Source organism: Parasteatoda tepidariorum, chromosome 4 (assembly GCF_043381705.1).
Source record: "Parasteatoda tepidariorum isolate YZ-2023 chromosome 4, CAS_Ptep_4.0, whole genome shotgun sequence".
Taxonomy (NCBI): Eukaryota; Metazoa; Arthropoda; class Arachnida; order Araneae; family Theridiidae; genus Parasteatoda; species Parasteatoda tepidariorum.
This window is the reverse complement of record NC_092207.1, coordinates 35,878,066-35,897,645: the sequence shown is the minus strand read 5'-3', so window position 1 is coordinate 35,897,645 and position 19,580 is coordinate 35,878,066. Positions and strand designations below refer to the sequence as shown.

Here is a 19,580-nt window from a genome sequence, read left to right as displayed (position 1 = left end):
TGCAGATATATATATATATAGTAAAAAACGCTTAAACTCGTTGGAATGCCTAATATATATATATATATATATATATATATATAAAAAAGATTTTTTTGATGAAAATGCATTTAGTGTGATATATTAGTGTGATGATTATACCACGTGCAAAAATATTATAAATCCGTTAGTGATTTGTCTAGATTAAAGCAATATTTAAAAATATTTTTGATATACAAGCTACTCTTGTCATGACAGCTTTTATAATTTAAAAACTAAATCGAAAAATGTATTAAATTGCGCTTTGAAAACATTCAAGTAGAACAACAAATTGAAATAAGCATCTTTTTTCTTCAAATTCTTTTGTCAAAAAAGTAGCTCTTATGACGAAATTGGTTGGGTAGTCTTGATTTGGGTATTGAGGTTTTCCTATTCAAAAAGTTAATATAGTTAATTTTTTTTTTCTATTCGAATTCAGACTGTGTGAAAAATTCTTCAAGGCTCGCAAGATTGAATTTTGACATAAAAATTCCTTTCTCTGCTCATATAAATTCCATCCTCCCCTCATACAAATTCCTTCCTCCCCTCATTAAAATTCCTTGAGTGAGAAATCCCTCATAAAAAAATATAAAAATTCCTTCCCTTACCTCATAAAAATTCCTTCCTCCCCTTATAAAAATTCCTTCCTGCCCTCATAAAATTCCTTTTCCTCCCCTCATAAAAATTCCTTCCTCCCGTCATAAAAATTCCTTCCTCCCCTCATGAAAATTCCTTAAGTAACAAATCCATGCACTTTTTGAGAGGTAATAAATATATTAAAGAATTTTATAAAAATAAAAGTGAATAACAAAATTTTATTTAAAATTAGCTTAAAGTTATTATCAGCATTATTATTATAAATTACACATTATTAAAGTTATAAATATATATACAGATCATAAAAGTATATAACTATGCAAAAAAAATGTATGTAGTGTTTTAGAATGCTATGAAAAAAGGTAAAATATTGAATGAAGAATTAGTTGAGCAAGAAATATTTTTACAGAGCTTTTGTTCGCCCGGCTGCAGTCTATCCATTCACTTAACTGTTAAGTTCATGGTTAGATACATTTCTTTTCGGTTTGTAAACCTTTTGAAAAAACCATGAATACAAAATTATACAGTTTTGTAAGCATTTTTACTAGAATGGTACCATAACCGTAAAAAGGAAATTTAACTAAACATTGAAATTAGCCTTTTCATTAGGTAATAGAAATTGGAGTTAAGTTATATTATGTAAATGAACTATGGAATGTGATTTATTTAGTTTATCTAATAAAGCCATCTATCGTGAGAGTTGAGAGAATGAGAACAATAGTCCAGGGTCACCAGTTGAGAAGTGCAGTACACCGGATGTCTTGATGGAAGAAAGAGAAACATTGTGGTGTCAAAGCTGAGATTCGAATCTGCTCTCAGCTGCTCATGAGATTGTCAAATTAGCCCTCTCGGCTGAAATATTATGTCCGAAGCTGCCAGAGGCTAAGTGGCCTCATAAGATGTTTGCCACCCACCACTTTTGAAAATCATGTCTTCAAGGACGAAATCAATACAATATCGAAGCATGCTAAAACTATCCTTTTATAAAATCAGAATCACCGCTACGTAGAATCAAATTTTTATAGCATATGTTTTTAAAACTCTGCTTTTTCTATCTAGTGTCCTATGTTTTGAATGGATGTAAATAAAAAATATCATTTTGCACCCACAAACAAAAGAACAAAACAAAGTTATAGGTTAGGGTTATACTTCTTAGGTAAATTAAAGGTCGGGATATAAAATGGCATAAAACAGAGAATATAAAGGAAATCCAAATAAAAAATGTCTATATTATCTATCATCTATGCCTATCATCATTCAAAGTCAATAATCATCACTCATTGAAAGGAGTAAATTTATCTTCAATAGATGTCACAAAAATACTTTATATTTGAAAATGAAAAAGAAACATTGAAAATTACAAAAAAAATTATTTAACATTGAAAATTATTAAAAAATTTATTAACTGTCAAACCATGTCAAATCTTTAATTTTTTTTTCTTTTTTGTTTATCAAACAAATATACAAATATTTTTAAAACTCTTCAGTAAATATAAAAAAATGCACTCATATTTAATTAAAATGCCAAATGTAGATTCACTAAAAATAAAATATCAATGTAGTAATAATTTAGTTTTAAATTTATTTGGAAATTTTTACTTTTAAATTTTTTTCGAAGTGTAGACATTCCCGATTAAAAAATCAGCCATTTTTCAAAATCAAATGTTCTCAGAACGGACGTGATTTTAATAAATGGCGGACATCGTATTATGAAAGTCAAAAATAAATAAAGAAAAAAAAAGTATCCAACTATCACTCGCGGAAATGGAACAGAATGTGCACTTTAAACTAGAATGGAAAATAGTAACAGAAAGATAAATAAAAGAAAGAAAAAATATCGAATACACACGAAGAAAAAAATTTGCACTTTAAACTAGAACGGAGAGTGAAAAATTATTAATATTATTACAAGTAGCGGCCTTAACAAACAGATTCGAAATTGGCGCATCCTGTGTTAAGAGATGATTAAATTTAACCACACTATTGAGATGTGTTTTAATAAAGCAAGTTATATTGGTTGATATCGTATAGTAAGTTGGAGAAAAAAATCTTTCCTTTAAAAAGTCAGCCTTATGGAATGAAGTAAGTAAAAATATTTTTGCTTTTAAATTTATATGTTTTAAATGTTTTTCTATATTTTTAATTATTGGTTGATTAAAGATCTGATGGCATGTACAGTAATGGAAAAAAACTTGAAACACCCACCTATTTTTTTGTAGCAATATAATTATTTTATAACCATCGTTGAACCGCCGATCTAAATTTTTGGGTTCACGACTACTAATGTTCAATTTCGTAGCTTTGTAATTTTAAACCCAATCTAGAAGACAAGGGAACTCCTGGATCAAGTATTAGGGGAAATTTTACCTTCTTGGAGAACTTTTTGACGAAACTAATCCACATTTGCGTTATACGGAGAGGAAAACCACGAAAACCTTTCACGGTTAGCCTAACGGCAAGGGGAGTATAACCTATGATGCTTCTACCCCTGAGGATATTTTTCGTCAGCACTGTGGTCGGTACAAACCGGATGCGGAATTCGTATCTCGGCTCATTTCGTTGGAAGGCGAATCCCCTGAGCCTACATGTCTCAAATTATAGCAAAATTATACTGCTGTAAGCTTTGAATTTCTTTTCTTATTTTTTTATTTTCTTATAAAAACTAAGAGGCTCCATCCTCAGTTTGCTTCACTCACCATACCCAGTAATTCCCTTCATTCCTCTATTCCCCCCCCCCTTTGAAAATAGATATTTTTCAAAAATAAATCATGAATAAAACAAAATAAATATTTTGTTTATAAAATATATTATTAGTATCATCATTTTACAAAAGCACTTCTTCTTAAGATGTTAATCTTAACAAAATCGACGATTACTTGGATTTGAAAAGTAGTCAACTGTATCTGAATTACATAATAGAAATTAATAAATGAGAAGTAATTTTACGTGTTAACAATATATAATGATAACCTCAATTCATATTGGAAAGGCTTTCATCTCTCTTGAGTATTTAATTTCATATTTTTAAAAATTACTCGATAAATGCTAAAATTTATATCTGACAACATCAAATCTCTCACTCTCTTTTTTATTTATTTTTTAATTTTTAAAAAAAAGACACTTTTGCACACAAAGTAGATTAAGATTCTAACATTGCCTATACAACATTGCGAGCATTCCCTGCTCGCTCTGCTTACCAAACCCCGTGATTGCTTCTTATTAGTCATTGATTTTTTCCACTTAAAAATCGATATTTTGTAAAACCAAGGAAATTTTTTTTAATTAAATATATAATTGTTATGTAAGAATATTTTTTAATAAATATATTAAATAAATGATTACCATTATTAGAAAAATATGTATTTGAAAAAAAAAATTACAGTTAAGAAAACAAATTGTGAGACTGTATAAAAAAATAATTAATGGGGATAATTTTATTCGTTAACGAAACTTATATCAGGAAAATAGTTCAAATGAGAAACGGTCTCTATACGGGGTGCGTGCATAGTGACCCGCATGTTATTTTTTACTACAAATTTAACAGTTAATATTTCTCAAGCTAATATTTGAATTTTCAACTTATATTCTGTACAGTTTTCAACATACCTTCATAATTTCATGTTTCTAAATCTTTTTCATCGCAAATCAAAATGTAACGTTAAGATCAATTTTTAAACCAGTGGCTGCGCAATCACTTACGATTAGACGCGTTTCTAACGATATAAAGAAACTACGAGGTAAACAGATTTGAGGAGGTCTATTTTTTTTTTAATCTTTATTTCATTCTTCATCGAAATAAACTGCTACTTTTTTGCATAATCATTAACAAGATATGAAAATTATCATATTTCTCCTCGAAGGTCATCCTTTAAGTAAATACGATTTATCTATAGTGTATAATTTAATCAATGCAAATTTCTATTTTTAGATATGATAAACGGATATTACTTTCATAAATACAAGGAGGAAACTCGGCTAAAGATATTAAATGTCAATTATTTTTCTTGAGAAAACACTGCTTCAATATCCCACATTGGGGAACATAGCTCCTTCTAAAGCAACATATTATACCTGACCATGAAGACATACCTTGCTGCACCGTAAAGCATCTATATTTTAAATATGTTTGTGATTCTGTAAATTAGTCCTTATTCAGCAAACTGTGATCTTATCATATCGTAAAGGTTTGATCTTTATTTTTTTAAACTATGTTTTGAATTGGCTTTTGGAACAGAAAATTACACATTTAAACTATATATTGACTTAATTTTGATTCGTTAGTATTAACTCAAGATACATTTGAAATAAATTTGTAGAGACGATTTTTTTAGACTTTGCAATTTATGATTATTTAAAAAAAGCTTACATTTTATTTGCAGGAATAACATTTTAATGCATTTCGCTTAAGATTTCTTAAAATCAGGACATTGAATTGTTCCTTAAGCTTGTTTGCAATTTTGAAAGAAAATTGTTATGTAAAACACTTAAATTTTGATTATACGTAATAAATTACTGTATCATTGATTTATAATAACAACCTTTCTCCCTTTTTTAGGCAGCTTGAAATTTCCATATTCTCAATAGTTTTCAATTAAAAACTTTTTGACATCGTGAAATTTTGTCTTAACCGAAAAGTTTCTAATTTTCTACATTACTAAAATTGAGAACATGATGTCAAAAGAGCATGGTAATGAAGAATCGAACATCCTAAACAAACTCTGACAACTTTTGGCAAGCTTGATCTTTTGAAACATGAACATTCTTCTGCTTCACTGTTTTTGAACTGTTTGGAGCAATCGCTCTCGTTAAATTGCCCGATTAGGAAACAATATTTCTCTAATTTATGTTTCTCAGGATACATATACCCATTCTATTTGCTTACAATCATTCTGATAGATTGTATGCAAATTCTGCCAGATTTCTACAAGATGAATTCTGTCAAGATCTGTAAGCAAGTTCTGTGAATCAAATACGATTCATTACATCACTTACAGAAAATCTGGTCTTTCCACACAAAAAACACAATATATAAATAATTTGGAAATTGATGTACAACTTTAGTTGAATTAATTTATAATAATTATTGATCCAATTTATAGCTGGAAGTGGAACAAAGCTAACGGAAGAGGAGGTTGTGGCCCAAGCGTTCGTAGTATTCATAGCAGGTTATGAAACAACGTCTACTGCTTTGGCGTTCACATGTCATCTGTTAGCAACACATCCCGAAGTACAAAATCGTCTTTACGAAGAAATTCAACAGGAAAAGGATTCAGATTACTCCACTGTACAAGGTGCTCTTGTTTTTTAAATAATATTGCTGAATAATTTTTATAAAAAGAGTATAACCTTGTTTGATCGTGTCCCATGGTATTATTCATTGTGAAAGACAGATACGGAAAAACGGCGAATGGGGGTCAACATAAAATTTTAAATAATGACTAGTAAAAGAAACGAAAAGTAATAGAGAAGTAATGAACTTGAAAATTACTAAATTTAAAATAAATATTGTGTACTTAAAATGCCAAATTTTAAGAAAGTAATGTATTTTGAAATTTGATTTCTCAGAAACTATTCAATCAATTTTGCTCAAATTTTGTATACTGTCATTTAAAATTGCATTCATTAGTATGATGTTAAAAATTGTATTTCATTCAATTCAAAATTTTTAGACTAATATTGAAAAATATGTATATAATTATGAAAAAAAAAATTTTTTTGCGTGTAATTAATTATCTTTGGATAAACGAATTTCATAATTGTGTGCAAAATATTTTCTATTCCCTAAGTTATCGAGATAAAGTGAAATAAGCAAAAATTAACGATAAGAGGCCCAAACTTTAAACCGCACTCCTGATCAAATTATCGGGACCATATTTTCCTAAATGCGGCTACCCACTAAATTTTGAGAGTAAGGAATCCAAAATGAGGGTAAGGAATTCTTACCTTATTAGCATATTTGATGTAAACCCCATGAACCATTAAGTTTGAGTCCTAGAATGGGAAAATCTGATCATTAAATCAGAAGTTTATTATTGGTGGTGGTTTCTGAACTTTGCGCACTGTACATTTATGTTAACTATGTTTTGAGAAAACGCGCTAATTAAGAATAACATGAAAGCTTTTATCAAATACATTTTGTCATTCGTCAATGCAAAAGCGCTGTGCTCAACTATTACTTTTGGAACAATATTCTCACATAAACATATTAACGAAATATAAAAAATCACGAAAAAATATATTTTGGAAATTTTACAGCTATGTTGACACGTAAAATATATAAATATGAGAACAAAAAATTATCTGTTAGACTTATATGTTTCTCAGAATAAAACAATTCTTCTTATAGTACTTATTTAGATCATGCCGTTGGCATCGAAATTGTGGAATCGATCTCTATCTCCATTTTGGTCAAAATTAATCTTGTCTGAGAGTACTTAACTTCCTTTTTTTTTATCCAGATTTTACATGGTTATTTTTCCCATAGACATTTGTTTTTAATTACCTTACCTCGAGCCGCTATAGCTGTAAGGATAAAGTATTCGCCTCCCAATAAGTGATCCAGGTTCGAATCCTGTCATAAAATTTCCAGTTATAAAACAAAATAATTATCATAATTACCTTACCTGATACAATATTTTTACAATTCTTGTAAAAATTATTTTTTTTAACAAGATCTGACACGTTTTTCAATTGAAGTAAGCTTTATCTATGTAAAATAAAATTCCTTTTGTCTGCGAAAAAAAGTATTACACTCAAGTTTACACTGATACTCTACCAGGCTTATACCAGGCTTATACTGATACTCTACTCTATACTGATACTTTGGCCCCACTATTTCGACCTAAAATACTGTTACTGATAACAAAAAAAAATCGCGTCTCGAGCCTTTGCTTTTTTTTTTTAATTTTAAAATGTGAGTGACGATTTTATTTCATTTTACAGGACTCCAGTACTTGGACCAAGTACTCAATGAATCTCTTCGAATGTACCCACCTTTAACAGGTCTTACAACCAGAGTTTGCGATCGAGATTACGACACAGGATCCTACACGATTCCAAAAAGATCGAACATTTTAGTTCCAGTATGGGACATCCAACATGATCCAGAAATTTGGCCCGATCCTTACAAATTTGATACAGATCGCTTTTCTATGGAGAACAAAGGATCAATAAAAAGCATGGCCTTCCAAACATTCGGAACTGGCCCCAGAAATTGCGTTGGTGCTCGTTTTGCTCAGCTGGAAGCAAAAATGGCGATTTTCAAACTCTTGAAAAATGTGAAGTTGCAAGTCTGTGAGAAAACTGAAAATCCCCTCTCTTTGCATTGTATTACTGTGGTTACGTCGCCAAAGAATGGGTTTTGGCTGAAAGCTGATCCAAGAAATTAAAAACTGAAATGCTTATTTTAAAAAGCGATGAAATTAAAAAACATATGGCTACAAGCTATTCTCAAACTTAATTGAATGAAATTTTTATATTATTTGTTTTTCTAGGGAGTTTAAGTGTTGTAAAATTTTGACGCAAGAGTCATTATTTAGTGAAAGAGTTACAACAGATATAAAATACACGATTGCAAGACTTACGATTCTTGTTTTTTGGAACGATTTTTCCCGATTTTGTTCTGTTTTCACCTACCAATTTAGAATCATTGCTTGAAGTAACGTCATAAGAACTTACGCAAACTGATATAAATATGAGAAAATATCATTTCCTCATTCCTCATAAAACTTTGACGAATGACTATGAAGACCAATCACAACAAAAATAGATTTATTGTCGTCAAAACCTTTTCTTCATAGAGGAGGTTGAAAGTGTTTTCGAAAATATTATGGAAAATAAAATGGTATTTAAAGTGAAGTTTGAAAAATAATAAATTTTATTTGAGAAAGTATTATTATTTTTTTTAAAAGAAAGTTAAATGAATGTGCTTTACTTTCTTTGTCAGAGGGTGTGGTTTTTAACGCAACATTTTCTGATATTTATCAAACGTCATATTTAGATAACAACTTCATTTATACTCTTTAAATATTAGTTTACGAAGCCCTATAAGTACGTATTTTTGTGAATTAGTAGTTCACAAGTTTCTAAAAAAATATAGTTTATTCGTGGTGATTATGAAACACCATTTATATTAGTGTTCCACATTATTTTAAAAAAAAACTACATTTAAAAAGGGCTTACTAAGCCAATAAAAAAAATTCAATCAGCGTTTTTTTTTTTTAAATATATCATGCTAAATTTTTTTATATATTTTATCAATGATTTTACAAAAATTAGGAACAAGTCAGCTCATCTCTTGAAATTGTAACACTTAATATAATTAAAATCAAAAGAAGTATTCTAAAAACCTCTCATGTTAAGTTCATTAATCGCAAATAAAACTTTTATTTTTGCAACAGCTGCATTCTTAAAACTTTAATTAGCATTGTTTTTCAAAGTTTTTTTCCACAAGAAAAATAATAAAACTATTGTTTAAAAGCTTCAAGACTCAAAACATTGCTTCATTTTTTTAAAATTCAGAATAGTATGCTTCTGGAAGAAATTTACCTGAGTTTAAAATGGCAAATGTTTCAATTACCGTCAATCTCGTTGATAACGAAAATGCATTAGGGAGCCAGGAGTTGGCGGGCGGCAGTGAGTCAATGTGATAAAACCCTAGCTATGAATAAATATGCAGAGCATACCCTCTTGAAATCCGAACTTTAAATAATGACAGAGAAACTAATTTATCTTAGAAATATGTATCTGAGAAGTAAATAAACTAATAAATACAAAAAAAAAAACTATTTAAAAAAAATGTATTAATTAAACTTAATTGACTTTCTTAGATATTTTAAATTATTGCATAAAAAATTATGCATTTTAATTTTTAGGATTTTTTTACATATTTTATGTTTCTTCACATTTTGGTCATAAAACAGACTCAATAATAAGAACTAGACAAAAAATAATTAGATTTATACTTATGTATCATGAAACTGTCCTGAAAGTTACTCCAATCGAATTTCTTACATTTCTTATATCTTTTCTCAAAAATTATCAATTAAAAACAATAAAGGTAAGTCCAGTTATACTTTTAGATAGACAATCAGTCCCGCAGTGGACTGATCCTAAAGACACGATTCCCATTAGAACACGGAAATCAAGCATCACTGGCTGCGGTCAGTAAGCGGTTGGGTGAACACTTTGATTAGTCTGCGTAGGGACTGAAGTTGCGTGGTATTGGTCCTCGTTACACTGTTCTATCGTAAAGTGCTCGAGTTCACGTGCAGGTCGTCGGACTACCGAAGCGAAGGTGCCATCCCCTCTGCAAAGGATCAAAATTGTGATGGCATGTCTTCGGATCATCCTCACGGATGTTTTTCAGACCGTCGCCAATAGCCCATTGTGCAGCTCTAGTGCGACGTAAATGAACTACAACAACGAATCATACCCGAGTTAACTCGGAATAATCAGGGAAGCGGTTAAATACTATTCAACTGAAGGATTCCAAAATGAGGATTCGAAGAATCGTCATTTTGGAATCCTTTCTTACGGAATCATTTGGAAGAATCATCCTCATCAATCGTTAAAAAGAAACTAGCGCATGTGCATACTACATTACCACTTTTATGTGGTATTAGTCACCTGAACAACGTTCCTCGTCTGTCCGACTATGCTTGAAATTTTCCGGCTTTGAAATCACCCTGGACATTACATTAGAGTAGATTCCAAACTACTAAGACACTATCAGAGAAAGTGTTATCCGATTACACTTCCAGCATTTAGAATGGGGAATCGAACCTCGACCAAAGCAGTGGCAGATGAATACCAAACCCACTAACCAACAGGGTGACTTTGGTTGGCTGTGTTCTAGTTGGATTCAGTGCATGAAAATCTAATCATTATATAAAAGCTTATCTAGGTTTGTTTGTTTTTTGTTGTTGCTGATTGTAGTTTTTTTTTTTAAAATTACGGTATTGCGTAAGTAATTGTCTTTATCTGACAATTTGTCACAAGCTTTAATCAGTGATTGATATGATTAATAAATATTAATATGAATTTATGATTAATAGTTATTAACTCTAGCTAATGAATAAGCATTTATTCGAAATTATTATGATGAGACCTCAAAAATTTCAAAGACGAGTTGCATAATTTCTGCTGGATTTTTTGATAACCTCTTAAATAATTTAACGACATTAAACCTATTATCTGCGCGTATTTATCTCATATTTGTTTTGCAAGCAGATAAATTCGTGATGTAAAAATAGGAAAATATGAAGGCAAGTACTTGATAAACCTATAAGGCAATACCGACATACTAAAGTTGATTTATGTGAGTATAAGATTATATTTCCTCTAATTAATATATAAATCTATTTTAATGTAATATGTAAATTATATTTTCTCTAAATAGTATATAAATATATTTTAATGTAACATGTAAATTATATTTCATATAAATAATAGGTTGGAAGAACTGTTTTAATAAAATTATATTCTGTATATTTTTTCAGATTTATTTAGTTTCATGCAAAAAATATATTATTGAAATTTCAAATGTCAATTTAGTTATTTATTTTGATTTATTATTTATTTATTTGTATTTATTTATTTTTATTTATTTTTCCCTTACTTGTATCTATTTTTTTATTTTTTTATTTATTCATTTATTTATTACTTATTCTAATTATTTATTTTTTTTATTAATTATTTATTTGTATTTATTTATTTTTATTTATTTGTTTTTACTCATTTTCATTTATTTTAATTTTTTTCAAATTTTATTCATTTATTGTAATTATTCATTATTGTAATTATTCAATTATTCATTTAATGTAACTATGTAGTTTTTATGTTAGTGTTTTTAAGAGTGAGACGCACCAATGACATTGAGATTAGGAAATAGAAATAACTTCCTCACTAACCTAACATACGTCTCGCAGTAATATGAATCTTTTCTTATCATATACCGTTTATTCTCCTTGATTTATTTTTATTCCCTGTAACAAATATCAAAGCATTTTAATCTGCTGTTAAAATTTACGAGGCTTATTCTTGCATAGGGTGTTCTATGATCCCCACCCAGAATATATGGGTGATTATTTTTAAACATGACAATTCGGGTCAAGAAATTTCTTCGAATTTAAAATCTTCAAAATAATCTAAAAAAATTTTTGTATACTTCTTTAGTTACATTTATTAATATCTTACAGACAGCAATGTAGTTTATTGACATTTGCTCGAGAACAAAAATAAAACAGAAATTCCCCAAATCTTGAATGCCAGGGAAGTGACATATTAGCTTAGAAGTTTAAAAAGCAGTCATTTTAAGTTAGTAGTAAGTAACTCAACTTAAGCCTTTATGTTAGATGGACCACAAATTGCTTAAATTAATTCTTTTATCCACTGTAGAAAGAATCAAATTCTTTTTTGTTGCTGATACGTACAGAATAAAATTGTATATAATAATCAATCATTAAATAAATAAATAACTTTGATTACATCCAACCATATTACAATCATACATAAACTTGGTATTAGGTTAATATTTGCTTTTCCCCTTTACAGTATTAGCACCTTAAAAAATTTTCTGGTAACACTTCAATTTCCTGGAATTCATAAGCCAGGAAAATGACAGCCAGGATAATGACAAATTCGCCATTTTATAGCATATAACTTTACTTTAATTTAATATTTTGACCTAAGATGTTTACATTCTACAAAAAAAAACAGGATTTCTTAAAATAACTCAGATAAATCTATATAGTTCATGTTATTAATGATTTCAAGAAGCCAGGAAAATGACAACACAAAAATCTACTCATCTTGAAAAATTTTTTGAAATAGATTTTGAACCAGAAAATTGGTTCTTTATTCATGCTATAAGACATGTTCATATAAGAGGGTATCTAATCAATCTATTAATATAAGATATTCTTTGCTGGTTCTATCTATTTTGGTTATAAACCACTAAATAAAAGTAGCCACGACAGATTTTCTTGGGATAAACAAAATATTGACAGAAAAAATTATTTTAAACTAAGTTTTTGTAAATAATACCCTCTGCGTATATTCTAGAAGTGCTTACATAGGATAGGATAGAAAAAATTAGATTTTGAAAAATGCATGGGAAGTTTTGAAGCTAGTTATTATTGGAAACATTGTTTGGGACATGCCAGGAAAATGACATTTTGAAGTTCAATTAAATTTTTTAACTATACAAAACAGTCAATGCTAGTGCAAAGTCATTTTAAAATGCTAACAGCAATGCAATTTATTAATTTCTTTAAAAAAGAGTTCTTTTAGTATCTATTATAGTATTAGATCTTGGAGCAAGGGACAGTGAATTGTCATATTTCGTGAGAATCACCCATATACAAGGTGTATCGCAAAAACCACTCATTACATATTTTTCGAACTCTTACCAACAAAAGCGCAAACACATTGGAGGTCGTAATTTAATATTTAACGAAAAAAGAAACAAAAATGGTATCGAAGTCTGACCAATTGCAGTAGAGGACGGCAAATATAATAAACATCAAAACATGTCTTTCTTTGTTTTAGGTTAAAACTTAAAGGTGTTTCTGATTATCATCTTTCAACCTCTTTCCACTTCTTCCCACTTTCCACTTCTTCATACTCAAGACTGTATTGTCGTTTATTACTAACGTCTTCCTTTACTGTCAGATTTCGACAGAGGTTTTGTTTTTACCTAGATTGTGTACAATATTTTCATTGTAATAATAGGTTGTGTAATGAAATATTGCTTTATAAATAATTGCCTGTTCCCAAAGTGCATAATTTTTTTTTGTTTTCTTCCTCGGTTTCTATAAAATAAATATTACGGTACACTCTACTTCTCAATTCTATGACAAAATTGAATTTAAAAAAGTTTTCACAAGAGGGTTTACTAATTCAGAACGAGAAAAAAGCAAAAGCACACTCGAAATCTGTGGAATAATTTGTGATTACCTCGGACGATGAAGAACCTAAAAACTGTTTGATTACTCTGCGAAACTTGCAGTTGTTATTAATAAATAATCATCATTCAAATCCTCTCTGGTTTCTTAAGCATCCTCAGTGATGACTCGGGGAGACATCCTCTCTAGTTCTTCAGTGATTATTAGGCAGGCTGAAATTTGAAGAACTTTCTAATAATCGTCTTTCAACTCCTCTCTGTTTACTCCCGCAATCAAACCTGTTTTGCTGTTTATTACATCCAACTTCCTGCAACATGATATGTCAGGTTTTGACCTGACAAATCAAGACCCCCAATATGAATACTTTTGGGTTTTCATTCTTGATAGAGATTCCAAAAATAAGTATTTAGGGTGTTCTTTACGAAAAAAGAGCATACTTTAGAGTTTGCCAGTTAACACTTAAACAAGAAAGACACAAAAGAGCTTACAAAATCTGTGGAACTACTTGTGAGGTAAGCAGGATGAACATATCAAAACGCTTAAATTGTTCAGTGAAACCTGAATGTGCTTCGAATAATAACCAATCAAATCCAATCAGGTTCCCCGGGCATTTAAACAGATTTTGATGCATATAGTTCCGCCTTCAACTGTAGAGATTTCCTAGATTTTGATAACGTTTTATTTTCTTTGTTTAAATATTAATTTGCGATGTGCCTTGTTTTTTCTTTCACTTCATTTTCGACAAGTATTTTAGAAATATATTTAAAAAGTATGAATACTGTAAAAGTATGAAACTATGAATACTATAAAAGCATATCAAATATTTTTTTCTCCTTAAACTAGACATTACTAATCGCACAATGTAAAAACTAAATGATTGCATCGTTGCCGGAGCTGTAGGTTGCAATGTCCAAATTGAGGACTTGTAATTATCCCGACTCAGAAAAAAAAATCCGATCAAATATCAAGCCAAATTTGAACTAAGAAGAAACTTTTAGACTAAAGCTATTTTATTGTGTTTTGAAAAAGTAGATTACGCTAATTTAATTAAAGAAGTCTATTACAGATTCGCCATGGAGGTAGCCTTGGGGTTTTTCGGAGTTATCCTAGCTTGCTTTACTATTATTTTAACTCGATGGATCATCTGTCGACGTAATATTCATCGAAGCTTAAAAAAATATGGAATACCAGGACCAAAACCTGATTTCATAGCTGGGAATATGTACCAGTTACAGAAGGAACCCAATCCAAATGATATCATAGAAGATTGGCTCAAAAAATATGGAGACGTGTTTGGATATTTCATGGGAGAAGATATTTATGTTGTAATTAAGGACTTGGAAATGTTAAAGAAAGTAAGTATTTTTTTTTAATTAAACAAAAAATTTTCAGTCCTAGAATTCTTGAATTTATAAATCCTTGAATTTAAAAATTCTTGAATTTATAAATCCCTGAAGTAGTACACTGAGACCTTAAAATACATAAATGAAGTGTTTTTACCATTATTATTTCGCTTATCAAACAATATTTCTTCAAAAGCAATAATAACAATGAAAACAAACAATATTTAGTTGTTTTGTTAGCGGCGCGATTATCTTGTAGTCTGACCTGGATCATTAATCCAAATCAGCAACAATAATTCATGCCTACGTTATTGGAAGTAGCTTTAGATTTTAATTTAAAAAAAACTAAATTTTAATCGCGTTTTAATCAAAGGTTAGATTTCAATCAGATTTCAATCAAAGATAAGATTTTAATTAGATTTAATCAAAGATTAGATTTTTTACCACAGATATCAGCATATTTAATAAGTAGAGTTCTTATATCTAACAAGCCTCCTATTTTACAAAAGGAACTGATAACATAGTAAGAGAAACTCTAGTATCAAGCTGAAATTTCTGGTGAAAACGAAAACATAATTTTAAATGTTAATGGTGCTGTAAGTCGAATACCTTGTTGATCGACAATTTTACTCATTAACAAATTTACTTTTTTGGTATAATTATTGACTACTTGAAATGGAAACAAAGTAAATGACATGATTTTATCAAAGATTTCAGCGCTTTCAGTAACAAATCGGGATCTCTGATGAAAACAGAAGATCCATTTCCTATAATGTTAGTGGTACTGGTCAATCAAATACCTTGTTGATCTACAACTTTTACACATTAACAGATCTACTTTTTTCCGCTTTTGTTTAAAATCTAGAAATAAAGAATACTTTCAATATAAACTAACTTACAATCTCTGGCCAAATTATTAAACGCACTATAAGATTCTATGTAAAATCTTAATCATCAATCTATCAATTAATTATCTTAATTATACAGCTTTATTGTTTTTACGCTACTGAAACCGGTTTGCATTTGATTGGGATCGTGTATCAATTGGTTAACATTATGTTACAATACGTTAAAAATAAATAAAAATAGGAAGTATATATAAAAATCTCTTGAATTAACATTACATGTATGTTTAAATATAAAAGTATTTTTATATAATATATCGCCTATTTTATCCAATTGTCAAATTTATATTATATATCGTCTAATTCAACCCATTGATGTACAAATGTAAACAAATGCAAACCGGTTTTTGTCGCGTAGAACAATAAAGCTGTATAGTATCACCTGATAATTAAGATTTTACATAGAATCTTCGTCCAATAATTTGCCCAGTGACTGTATTTCCAGGTTTTGAATAAAAGATTCCTGTGTATTTAGTAAAAAGCCCAGATCTCTGATAAAAACAGAACCATTTCCTGAAATTTTAGTTATACTGGTAAACCAAATGTCTTGTTGATCGGCAACTTCTACACGTTAGCATATCTACTTTTTTTTTCTCTTTTGATAGAAATTTAGAAATAAGAAATACTTCAAAAATAATCTAAATTATTTACAGGTTTTAATAAAAGATTTCAGCGTATTCAGTAACAAGCCCACATTTCTGTTGCAAACGGATCCATTTCCTAAAATGTTAATTGGACTTCGAGACAAACGATGGAAGGAAGTTCGAAATGTCCTCACTCCAGCATTCTCTTCGGGAAAAATCAAATTTATGACAGATGTCGTTTCCAAGAAGGTAAATATTCTTTAGCAAGGTTTTTTGAAGCTCTTTCGCCAAGGTAAATACAAAAAAAGCGACAGTTTTATTCCCTTACGCTTGAAGCAAGGCTATAATTGTAAACTGTGTACGCCATCCTGCTGTAAAAAAAATATCTGGGCTTCAGAATGGACAAATAGCTAAAATATTTTAGAAGTTGTTCAACTTTTTAAAAAATCGCCAATTTGGCGACATTTTTCCACCTAGATAGAAATTATCATAAACGATACCTTATCACCATTTTTTTCAAATTTTTGTATGCCCAGATAATGCAGCATTGGAGTAATATTCTAAATATTAAAAAATTAGACCACAAGCGTTTTCCATTTTCTCAAGACTGTGATTTTTCTTCGTATTGACGTTTGCGCCATTTTTAGAATAAGCAAAGAAGATGCTGGCTAAAGATAGGCTAAACTTTTTATTTCCAATGGCAGGGCATAAACAAGAAATTACACAGAAAACAAATGCAAAGACAAAACAGGTGAATAAATAAACTAAACAGAATGACCGAAGTCATTGCCCTAAAAGTTCTCTGGCTTGCCAATAAAGCGACGATTCAGAGCCGGAATGCAATGCAGCACAGCGGCGAAGGTGGGTCCTATTCATGGGCTCTGCCAAGTTGCAGAGCGGACAGTCAGGTGAATTTAGAATACCGATGCGGTGCAAGTGTTCAGTCAGACAGTCGTGGCCCGTTAGAAGTCGAAACTGTGCCACAACTTCACGGCGTGGACCATTAGGGATATTTAGGAGGTCATTTTCGACTATAGCATTGGCTGGAGAACATGCCGAAAGCTGTAGACCACTTAGCCGTATTAGGATACGTTTCCAGGGTGTACCGCGAGGAGGTAGGTCTACTCCGCACCCCAGATAGGCTAAACTTAACTAACGGTCATGAGTTAACTGTTGCAAGCTATCATTAGTCATGAAAATAGCATATTAGTCACAAAAAAGCATCATTTCATGCTACCACAGATCCTTCGAAAAACAGCCTTAAGACTCTAGATTTATTAGTCTTCATGTACACATGTTTTTACGAGATTATAACATTGTTCTATAATGTTAAATATAATGTATTTTATGTCAATCTTTTTCACATCGAAATTTGACGGCTTGCTTAGTTTAATTAATTTCAGAACGTAAAACATTGGAAATGAATTTTTTAAACTATTCCAGCTGTTTCTGTCTGCTGTGCGATTTAGTTGAATGCGTAGTTTAATAGCGCAAAAAACCGGATGCAACTATGCTGCACCAAATGCAACTCATTTGACCCAGTTTAAAGGAGATTTAACTCATAGAGTTATTAAAAATAAGTTAAGTTAATAACTAGATAAATAATTAAAAATAATAAAATGACTAAATAAATGGTATAGGCTGTCCAAAGAAATATCAAATATTTATTTGTTGATAAAAATCTGACCTGAACTTGTTAAATGAATTTACTTTGTATCAGTAAACAAAACTATCTAAAGAGATTTGTATTATTCGAGTTTTTGTTTGTTTTTTATCCTTCTTATTTATATTTTAAACATTTTTTTCTTACCTTTTCAACAAAGTCGTTGAAAATCGTTTACTTTGGTAGAACAGACGTCAAATCTTCTTTAAAACTAAAAATAAACTCAGTGGTGAGACAGCCGAAAGAGGACTAAGGCCTACTGTGCCCTCTCAATTCTCTTGACCTTGGACTCAGGAGTGCTGGAGGTTCGGTGGTCAGTCGAACCAGGAACCCCCAGTACTCAATTCCCAAGCATGTTTGGTACTTATTTTATCAACCCACTGAAAAATCTTCTTTAACAGCCAATTAAAAAAATACACTATAATAGAGAGTAAAATTAAGCATTAAGTTTACCAGCTTTTAGTTCATTAACATAAAGGATTTAATTTTTTTTCTATGCGTGTTAACAAGAGATAGCATTGGCAATAAGATCTTGCAACAACTAAAATTTACTTTTCAGAATGAAAATGTTAACACGTGTGATTTCTCTTCAGTTTTACTTGCAGATAGCTGATGAACAGAAACAGCATGTGTATTTTACTTGGTCTGATGAGCACCAGATTAATACACTGTTAAAATCTGGTGCTTATCGGATTTATGAAATGTTACATAGCGCTCAACATAGCGCTCAACAAATTTAGACAATGTTACATTTTCGCGGTCATCAAAAAAAAGTGTTTCAATATAAAAAATACAGGGTTTGCAAACCTACTATATTTCAGAAGTAATATTTCTCCTATTTTGGTTTACCAAATATAAATATTTTTTTTTTACCTCTAGGTTGATTTGTTTGTTGATTTAGTAATGAAAAAAGCAAATAACAAGGAAATAATCAACATCCATGAGCTAGGGCAAGGATTAACATTGGATGTGATATCTGCATGTGCTCTTGCCGTGAAGAAAAATATTCAAGAGAATCCAAAAGATGATATTCTACAAGCTGTAAGTTTAAAAAAAATATATATTGTCCATCCTCTGTAAGAAGACGATTGACCTTCAGTGCGTTCACTTCAACGTGAGAGACACACATTCTACCTAACCGTTATTTTAACTAATAGAAATGTACCATAATTTAGCCGTCTTGTTGCGGTAGAATATTTATAGTTTGGGTATTGAATTACTGGATATTAATTTGTAAATCGAAACAATCATTAAATTACTGGATATAATTTATTAATCAATCAGATCAACAGAACAAATCCAATAATTTAAAACTATCAGTTTAATCATCTGATTCGAAATAATTAATCTATATCTATATATATATTTCTCTTACACGTCACCAAAAAAAAGCCTCATTACAACTCCCCGAATGGCAACATTAGAAAATCGACCAATGATTGCTGCTAAAAATGTCACATGGCAAATGTCACATGAGGTGGCTCAACATATAGCGCTTTTAAAAACGGAAACAATAACCAGAGTGAGCATTATCAGGTTGTTCAATTCAGATTCATGCCCTAAAA

At 30.0% G+C, this 19,580-nt stretch overlaps 2 protein-coding genes across 4 annotated transcripts in view; both read left to right on the top strand.

The window, feature by feature from the left end:
* The window catches only part of LOC110282868 (cytochrome P450 3A19-like), a 9,654-nt gene extending 1,150 nt beyond the window's left edge, over positions 1–8,504 (top strand). The window contains exons 2-3 of the mRNA XM_071180305.1: positions 5,715–5,906; positions 7,558–8,504. Coding sequence (XP_071036406.1) covers positions 5,715–5,906; positions 7,558–8,003 — 638 coding nt within the window. The 3' untranslated portion in view covers positions 8,004–8,504. The remainder of the gene's footprint in view (positions 1–5,714; positions 5,907–7,557) is intronic.
* A 2,124-nt stretch (positions 8,505–10,628) lies between these two features.
* LOC107440657 (cytochrome P450 3A16) overlaps positions 10,629–19,580 on the top strand; it is a 15,392-nt gene continuing 6,440 nt past the window's right edge. The window contains exons 1-4 of one of the 3 annotated variants that reach the window (XM_043049463.2): positions 10,629–10,933; positions 14,587–14,875; positions 16,422–16,601; positions 18,895–19,056. In XM_043049463.2, the coding sequence (XP_042905397.1) occupies positions 14,594–14,875; positions 16,422–16,601; positions 18,895–19,056 (624 nt within the window). In that variant the 5' untranslated portion in view covers positions 10,629–10,933; positions 14,587–14,593. Of the gene's footprint in view, positions 10,934–14,573; positions 14,876–16,421; positions 16,602–18,894; positions 19,057–19,580 lie in introns of all 3 variants that reach the window. The other 2 variants (XM_043049464.2, XM_043049465.2) reach the window with 2 other exon arrangements.